General features: G+C 36.7%; 1 protein-coding gene across 1 annotated transcript; it reads right to left on the reverse strand.

Moving 5' to 3' along the window:
• Positions 1-2,044: 2,044 nt before the first annotated feature.
• LOC107905368 (elongation of fatty acids protein 3-like) lies at positions 2,045-3,229 on the reverse strand. Its single transcript, XM_016832015.2, has one exon. It carries the CDS (start codon positions 3,055-3,057, stop codon positions 2,218-2,220), a length of 840 nt encoding a protein of 279 aa, XP_016687504.1. The 5' UTR covers positions 3,058-3,229; the 3' UTR covers positions 2,045-2,217.
• Positions 3,230-10,209: the final 6,980 nt, after the last annotated feature.

Here is a 10,209-nt window from a genome sequence, read left to right on the forward strand (position 1 = left end):
CAATCCTATGGCCATGAGCGTTATGAAATTGACATATATCGATTGATTAACTTTTGAAGCAACTAGGTTTCATCAGCGAAGGTGTTTCTAAGATTCCTTAATTTTCTATGTAGCTAAGAATACAAGTTGACGAAGCAAGAAGTGGTGTATAAGTTTCAAACCTATTATAAGAAGCTCTTTCAATCTACCTTCATTACTGATATTGTTGCCTGTCGTTTCTTTTATTTCTTTAATGCCGTGGAGAGTTGCAAGGTTAGAAAAATAATACCTAGAAGTACAGATCAATATTTCTACCCTAGCACAGGGGCGAAGCCAGGGGGCTGGCATGGGCCCTGGCCCCCCCTAAAATGTAAAATTGCATTTTAGGCCCTTAAATTTTTTTAAAAATTTTAAATTAGTAAAGGTAAAATTGCACTTTGCCTCCCTAAAATTATAAAAATTTGATTTAATCTTTTTACAAATTATAAAGATATAAACTATAACAAATTAAAATTTCATCCGGCCCCCCTAAAATATTTTCTGGCTTCGCCCCTGCCCTAGCACCTAACTATCTAATTTTGACTATTGTTAAGGATATTGCTACCTTGTACTGGACTGAACTAGGTTGGCTTTGAGTCGTTTCGAGTTGAGATTGAGCTTGTGGGTCTTGCTATGACTATTCTTCATTTACAGGAACACATAGGTCAGAATGAGTTATGTTTGTTCACGTACATCGTACTAGTTGTTGATATGAGGATTTGGCGTAAAGGTGGAAGTCGATTCACCCTATGAAAGTAGAAAGTCGTATGATAGAGGTGGAAGTACTAGAGTAGAAAGAAAGAAAGAAAGAGGAAGGCTTAAGTTGGGAGAAAAGGAGATAACCCCCTTTATTAAGGAGTAGAAGGGGTATACAATGGGTTAGCCTTTTAAGCTATGTGGTGCTTCCTTACTATCATTCATCAGTTTTTTGTTAGGCCGATAATGCGATGCAAAGTGATCAAATTGTAAAATATATGTGGTAAGCAATAAATGTTTTGTCGAAATGACTAATTTGTCAAAAATAATTCAATTGTATACTCTCAATAATCTGGTGAAACAAATTTCATAAAGAAGGAAGAGATCATTGACCAACCAGGTTAGATGGAGGGACAGTAAAATCAAATCTTAAAAGATATCCTTAGCAAAGATGTCTTAAGTAACAACAAAGATGCCTCTGGCGGGATTTATGTGACAATTGCCAAATGGTGGGCAGTTGCAATGGCATGAATACAAAATAGGGCGACTTTACCGTAGTTTATTGAATTAGCACTTTGATCTTCAAATTCTGAACTTCCACACAGCATATCGGAACTTGTAATGGCAGACCGACATTTGTCTTACCAACTCTTAATTTTCTACCTGATGTCCGAAAACTAGTCATAATTATTTTTATCAATAAAAATAGTTTAGGTGTAGGTTCAGGTTGTTCCCCATCTCTTTAAAGCTGATAATGATATTACAGAAATAAGATTAAGTTGAAATTCTAACCTACGTTAATAAATATTCAATTAATTGAATTAATTTTATAAAAAAATCAAGATTAGTGGTGTGTGCATAAAAAAATTGTTGTCCAACCCACTTGCAACTAATGAGATAAGGTCCCAAGAGACTCAGCATGGTAGCTCTTTTTTTTATGTCATCAATCAATATCATAAAAGACTAACCTCAAGGGTTCGCTTTGTTTATACCAAAACAATCATCCTTATCAGTACTCTGTGAAGCATCCAGCAAAAATATTCCTTTCTTGATTCACCGTTACACCATTGCAAAACACTGTTTCTTTCTGCATTATTCGGTAACATAGTTCATGACAGCACCTGAGGACAAATCTCATATTTTACCTATGTTTTTTTCTTTTTGCCAATTAAAGACACCGTCTATTCTGGCCAAAAAATGGTAATATAAGTAATGAATACGAGTAGGTGTTACAAATTAAAAATTGATGAAAGGAGAACTACAACACCACAATTTCAACCTTGGTTCTTAAAGTGACAACAAATTATTACTCCTCGGATGAGCGCCTGGTTTGAGTTCTCCAATGTAACATCACATTAGACGTCATGAAAATTAAAGCAGAAAACAATTAAATAATTAAGAAGTTAAAGCTAATGCTATATGTCATAGTTATAACCCTTATTTTCACTCATTTTTTTCTTACAAAATAACAAGGGTTTTCTAGTAATCTACTCGGATATTTAATTATAGAAGTTTGACAATTTCCTTAACCGGAGCTTGTTTCCTACTTTGAACATGGAACTTCAAAAACAGTAGCAAACTAATCCCATTCAAGACGGAGTTCAAGACCCAGGCTCCAATTCCATTGCATCCACCTTTCATGATGTGCAACATCAAAACCCCAACATGGCAAACCACGTTGCAGCTTAACAACACAATTTGACAATTTAAAACGAATGGAAAGCAAGCTCTCGGTAACCCTATTTCCGTCCAGAATCTATATCCATAAGCCGCGGAGTAAACCAGGGTGGTAAACAGGATCGCCAACACCTGAAACGACTGTGAAAACTCTAGCCAAAGAAATGACATGATTGTCAATACGGAGTTGTTGAAAAGGTGGAAAACGGTTAACTTCCGATTTTGGAAGATTACGAAGAATGTACGGAGCATGTGGAGGAAGCGAGAGAGGTAGAAAATGTAGGACCAGAAGAAGACGCGGCCCGAGGGACGGGTCCCGAGTGGGAAACAAAGGAGCCATTGGAATGGGGTTTTGGAACGGCGCCAGAACCATCTGGTTTCGTTGATTTCCGCGGCGGCGGAGAAGAGGATTCCGGCGAAGATGACAGCGGAGATGATGGACATGATTAGGCTGTGAAGAGCCTGGACTGGAGCGAGTGGGGCCGGCCTGCTGCCACGGTTGACGAAGAGGGATAATATGAGGTGGAGGAGGGAAGAGAGGGCGAGGTAAACAGCAATGGAGATGACTAGGAATGACCAGGTGGAGCCCCATGATTGTGTGTGGCTCCAACGGAAGGTGACAATGGAAGGGTGTTGGGAGAGGTAGTAGGTCACTGCGGCGGTCATAGCGGTGGATGATCGGAGGAATATTTTGAGCTTGGGATGGCTAGTTAACTACAATGGTTTTCTTGTTTCAACGAAAGTGTTTGTTTTTGAAGGTAAAAAATAATGGTGGGGGCTAAGTTTGAAAGCAGCGTGAATGTCTACTCTATTAGCAACACAACTTCAACTGTAAATTTTTATGCAATATTTATATTTATTAATTAAAATTCAACATTTTGTGAAATTCGTTACAATTTTACTTAAAATACTAATGAAACTATATAATTTGAATTGATTTTCACATTCTCCAGACTGGTTTATTACACCAATGTCGAATAACCTACTTTTGTTTTTCGTTAATTAAAACAATAACCGATGTCATTATTATAGCATAAAATTCAAATTATATTATATAATCACACATTTCTAATATCAATATTCTTTTTTTTAATGTTCAGGCCTAATATGAAATTTTGGTGCTTTTTACGTGAAAATTTTATGATTTTAACATTATATTTTTCTATTAAATTATTTATATCTTCATGAATCAAGTCGAATCGATAATATTAATATATTTTATGTTTTATCAAGTTCTATTCGACTCAAAATATTAACTTAAAATTTTATCAAAACCTGCTTATGCTTATATCATTTTTCAAAAATCTTTTTAAAAACATATTATATTATTTTTAAAGGTTAATGTTTTATTTGCCGGCTTTTTTACTAAAATAAATTTAAAAAAAATTATTTGTCAAAATAGGTTGCCAGCCCGATTATATACAAAAATAGGGTTTTTTTTCATTCGCGCCTATTTGATAGGCGCGAATCATTATTTTATATTAAATTCTTTTTTGTTTTTTAAATAAAATATATTTTTTTATTTTCGGGTTAGTATGACCCATGTATAAAAATACAGGTTGCGCCTACCTGAGAGGCGCAGCTAATCGAGCCTATCTCAGAGGCGCAAATGATTGTGCCTATCTCAGAGGCGCAAATGGTGGGGCCCCCACGTGCTTGCCTTTTCCCCTATATATACCCCCGAAAATCAAATGAACACATACACAAAGTTTAGCATAGCAAATTGAACGGAAATAAGAAGATAGGGAGAAGAAAAAAAAGAAAGGAGAAGAAAACAAGGAAGAGGATAAGGTATTTTAGTATATTTTTTTGTAAATAGAATGTAAAGTTTTGTTTATAATTTTATTATTTGAAAGCTATTTTGTTAGGTTATTAATTTTGTTAGCTTATGAATAAAAATTTTTGCATTAAAAATTTAATGTATTTTTTTTGCTATTCGAAACTGTTTTGAAAATTTTAAAATTTTTTTAACAGATCTAGTATTGAAGATGGAGAATCAGTTTTTCGTATGTGTTTTTTTCGATGGAGAAATTTTGACAACAACCGTGGGATGTATATTTGAGTGTCGCAAACAAGTAGCAATGAGATTTAATAAAAATATCTCGTTTGATGATATGAAGGAAAAAATTAGTGAAAAAATTTATAGACGTTGTGGGAGAAGGATGTCGAAACTTTTCTACAAGTTTCCAGTTTCGACGGATCCCATAAAATTCACCGAAATGGAACTCATAGACGATGAAGACGTGGAGACAATGATCGCTCTTTATTGTGGGACTTGAAGCAACCAAAATGCACCGATTCAGTTATTTGCTGAGTTAGCTGGTATAAAGGCAACTGAAGATCCCACTTCATTAGGTGAAGAAGATGGAGCTCAAGAGCCATGTATGGTGGTTCCGATATCGTACGTTGATAGTCAATCAACTATACACGGGATCAACATTGATCTTAATGCTGCACCCGAGACTATTGTGGTTGGTGATGATGTATACCAGAGTAGTGATCCTTCTGATCACGAAGTCGATAGTGAGAGTGATCCCGACGTAGACGAAGTCCAGGATGATATTGACGATGAAGGCGTGAATGATGATGGAAACGTTAACGCATCTTCAGTCGGGAACCAGATTTGTCGTATTGTGATACACAATAATCCTAGGGTACACATGTCTCGGATAGACCTCGATGCGGCACAAGCAGCTGAGTTTCCAGAGTACCTTGAAATACTACCTACTCACCGGATGGTTGTATATTCTGATCCTGAGGAGTTGTTCGTAGGCCAGAGATTCAAAAGTAAGGAAGAATGCGTTTTTGCCATTAAGCGGTATAGCATGAATATATCAGTAGACTGTAAAGTTGTAACGTCTAAACCGACATTATATATTGGAGAGTGTTGGAGGTCGGCGGAAGGCTGCAATTGGCGGATACGAGCTGCATTTATCCAGAAGTCGCAGATGTGGGAGATACAAGAATTTGTTGGGCCTCACACATGCACTTCAACACGTATGACAGAAGATCATCGAAAACTTGATTCCAAAACTATCTGTACGTGCATCATGCCAATGGTGAACCTACCATTAAAGTTTCGATACTGATTGCCGAAATACAGACATGATTCCAGTATCGAGTATCATACCGAAAGGCATGGATAGCTAAACAAATGGCAATGGAACAATTATACGGATATTTTGATGTATCGTACAATGAGTTACAAGGATGGATAGCTACTATGAGGGAGTACGTGCCGGGGACTGTCATTGAGTTGTAGACACGACCTTATTACAGGCCGGATGACCAACTACAATCGGGAAAAAGAATTTTTCATCGAATGTTCTGGACGTTTGATCCATGTGTGCGCGCATTTCCCCACTGCAAGCCATTTGTGCAAGTAGATGGGACCTGACTATATGGAAAATATACACAAATCCTACTTCTTGCAGTTGCTCAAGACGGCAACAGGAACGTGCTCCTGATAGCATTTGCCATCATCGATAAAGAGAACATGGAATCGAGGGAATTCTTCCTTACCAACCTACGAAGGTATGTTATTAGCAACGATAATATTTGCATCATCTCCGATAGAGGGAAAGGATTAATTGCCGCCATTAGCCGTTCCGGTGTGCCATGGAGATCCGTTTACTACATTCGGCACATCGCGACTAATTTTCAGCGTGATTATAAGAATGTAGACTAGAAGAGACAAGTTGTGAGAATGGGTAAAGGATTACCTTATCTTTTCAATATAAGTTTTAATATTTTAGGGCAGTGCTGTGACTTATCTTTTCTTAATACATATGCAGTGCACGAGTTAGAACCACACATTTTTCGCTAAAGAATGACTCGACTTGAGAGCGACATGGAGGGTTAAACAAACACATCTTTCCGACAGTGGTTGGGTACTATGGAGCCGTGGCAATGGGCTCAAAGTTTTGACGAGGGCTTTTGTTATGGTCAAATGACCACAAACTTGGTGGAGGGGATCAACGCTGCGTTGTTAAAAACACGACATCTTCCAATTTCATCTATCTTCTCAGCTATATTCTACAGGTTGGCTACCTTGATGCCAAGAATGGGTCAACAACAAGTTAACCAAATGGAGGCGTGACACGTGTTTGTAGAAGATGTCAGGGATGCAATTGCTGTAAACTGTCGGATGGCGAGGTCAATGACTGGAGAAGTATATTCACAACGTAATGAAACGTTTTGAGTTACTAAGACTATCGGTCGTCAACCCGGTATACCACCTAGATCCTACGGAGCTGATCTTCGAAACAGACGATGCGATTGCAGGAGGTTTCAAACACTTCATTTTGTGGCAGCTTGTGCTAAAGTCTCACTCAATGTAGAACAATTTATCAATGAAGTGCACACCCTCGAGCACATGTTGTGTGTATGGGAGAACGAGTTCCCCGTGCTTCCTGACCTATCTATTTAGGAGGTACCCCCGACGACCTTCGAGCTTATTCTAGATAAAGGGTTACGTAATCATCCAGAATCCATAACAAAATGGACATTAGGGAGAAATCCGACGGAAAGCTGTGTGACGTATGCAGATTAGCCGGTCATAATCGAAGTAAATGCCCGCTTCGAAATTACCATGTTGGACAATCGTCGCAATTGGGTAGAAATTGATATGTAGTTCATTATATGTTAAAAGGATTGAATCACAAATTTGTCAACAATTTGTTGCAGTTAATCTAATTTGACTTACATATTTAGTATAAAGTTTATTTATTTAAATAATAAATAAAAAACCATAAAATTGATAAATAAAATGGCAAAAAAAGTCATTACATAAATACAAAGTTAACTATTTAAATTTTAAAAAAATTAAATTGTTAATTAAAATGCCAAAAATTCATTACATAAATAAATATAAAGTTATTTATATTACAAAACCTCCTAAAATTGATGATTTGATGGTGTCGTTCTAGGGGTATATTTTTGTGGAGCTCGACGTTCACGTTGCGGGCGATTACGGCCATCAACATTCTCTTCATCCGTATATGGGGGTGTGTGAAACATAGAAGAAAAATCATATGTCTCAAACGCCATCGATGAACTTGAGTCGGGAGGAGTGGAGTACGGCAATTGATACGGGTCGGGAGGAGTGGAGTACTGCGATTGGTACGGGCCGGAAGGAGCAGAGTACTGAGGTGGATACGAGCCAGGATGACTGGAGTACTGATGTGGTAGTGGGCTGAAGATATCAAACTCTGAATGATATCCATAGCCCGACGAGCCTGGGAAATAGTCATTGCCCCCCAAATCTGGATGATAAGAACTATCTCTAGAGTGTAGCTCCGGCTCTGCCTCTGGTGCATGATGTGAATATGAAAACGGTTGCCCAATTCGTGTCGTATGCGGAGGGACTACCATCGACCGCCCACAAAATAAAAATGGTTTTCCTATCTCACAGTATCACTGTATGTACTCTAACGAGGGCTGCTCCAAAGCACGATCCATTTGAGGTACCCTCTCTAATCGGTTGTTCCACATCGTAATATATTCTTCATGCACTTCTCCCCAATTATTTCCATACGCCCCCCTCTTGCTCATCCCATGGATATCCCCCAATTGTACTGGTAGTGTTCGGATATACTGTATGCAACCGAACTGCCGGAGTACTCGATCGCCATGATACCACTCCACTATATGAAAATTGATAACAAATGCGCTAATGCACCATAGGTTTGAGTGGACGTGGGCAGATGAGGGAATAACCACTATAATTTTTGAAATGGAATACGGCATCCAAACGAACTGCACATTTAATAACATTTTATATTAATGCGGGTCGAGTGAGATAAAATAATAAAATTAAGTTTATATTGGAAAAACTTACCCCCTCTCCAGCATGATTCTCAATCATCAGACGGTATATCGGAGCCGTGTATGACCTCTCGATACCCTGATTAGTGCTCCATCTAAGGAAAACAAATTGTTAGAACAATATAATTCGAAAAAAAGTCAACTAATTCTTATAATGAGTAAAAATTCATCACCTATTAACGAGTGGAAATATATATGATTGATGACTAATGGATGCCAAGAATGGCATCTGGTAATGTGCCTACGACTACAGCAGTACGAGGCATCTACCTATGTCCATCGCAGAAGGATATGTCGTTCGACAAAGTTCGCGATACGGCATGACTAACACTGCGGACCCCTAACTGTATGAACGGGTGTTATGCAAATTGGATAATAGGGGTAAGTACATCAAGTGAACCATACTACCGTTTGCATCTGGCATGAGTACACCCCCTATAAGGTGCATAATGTAAGCTCGAGCGGCCTGCATCACCTCCCATTCATTGACAGTACTCGAAAAATGCTCAAAATTGACCTTTAGCCTTGAAAACCTCAAACTGGTAAATTTCCCCTCACTTGGCGAGCATCCAAGTAATTCATAGCAAAGGGTAACTACTTAGAGATCAAACTTACGCCCATGACCACATTTCTGTCGATGGGAAGCCCGAGCTGCAGTGCAACATCCTCTAGAGTGATGGTACACTCCCCGCATGGCAAATGAAATGTGTGGGTCTCTGGACGCCATCGCTCGACTAAAGCGGAAATCAAGTCGTATCGCAGGTCAAAAGTCCGGATCAATGCTGATGATCCGAACCCGGCTAATTCCAAGTATGGTATTAAGCGTTCATCTGGTAGAAACCCTACACTATTAACACGTCCCCTCAATATGCGGTACTGGCCCTGACATTATTAAATTAGCAAAATAGTTAATACAATATAATTTAATTCCGCAAATAACATGAGTATCAAATAAAAATTTTATTACCATCTCATTAATAGTACTTGATATGTGATTATTATTATTAATCAAAGAACCCATTTGCTGCAAATCTGCAATTTAAAAAATGAATTCATTTAATTTGTTTCAAAAAATATAATAAATTATTTCAAATTTCAGAAACAAAACACGGTAAATATCTAATAATTTCCTATAATTTACCTACAATAAAAAAATTATGTTAGATTACAATAATAATATAATTAAAATTAATATAAACTATGTAAATATAAAAACATACGAATTAAAAAATAAAAATAGAAATGGAAACATACCTGATTAGTTTCTTTCAAACAAACAACCTATAAAAATAACAACAAATTTAATCAATTTTTAATAAATCAATAAAAATTGTCAAATAAATGAAAAATAAAATAAAATTACACTGCATAACAAATACTTTATAACTTTTTCAAATATTGTATTGAAAAATCAAACACATGAAAATTAATTATATATAATAGTGATTTGAATTAAGATTTTATAACTTTTTCTAATACCAGTAATTCTCAAATCCTTAAATCAAATGATAATTTTATAAATTTAGAGGTTTTTAATTAGACATCATATAAATGAAGTATTTATTATGCTCCTATAATTGGTGAATACAATATCAATATTCTAGATTTTGTAGCAGGTGAAAGTTATCAATCGTATTGTTTCTTTTATGGTCCCAATCATATTGTATGTATATGTTAAAGTTTAAAAAAAATGGGTTTGTATAATTTTTAACTTGATTTTCAAATAAATAAAAATAATAATCATTCTTTACGGGCTCGATCCACTATAAATGAAGCTATTGAGAGGATAGCAAGCAAAAAAGAAAGATCGATGTGTGTTTAGTGCAAGCAGGTGAGAGAGAGAGATAGGCTATGATAATTGGTCTATCTTTTTTATATGTAATTTTTTGATAAATTCTTAAACCATTCTACGAAAATCAATAGAGGATATGAACGAAAATGGTAGATAGCAGTGGTGGGTGTCTTTGGTCTCCACCCCATAAATTGATATTA

The sequence above is a fragment of the Gossypium hirsutum genome, chromosome A11 (genome assembly GCF_007990345.1).
Source record: "Gossypium hirsutum isolate 1008001.06 chromosome A11, Gossypium_hirsutum_v2.1, whole genome shotgun sequence".
Classification (NCBI taxonomy): domain Eukaryota; kingdom Viridiplantae; phylum Streptophyta; class Magnoliopsida; order Malvales; family Malvaceae; genus Gossypium; species Gossypium hirsutum.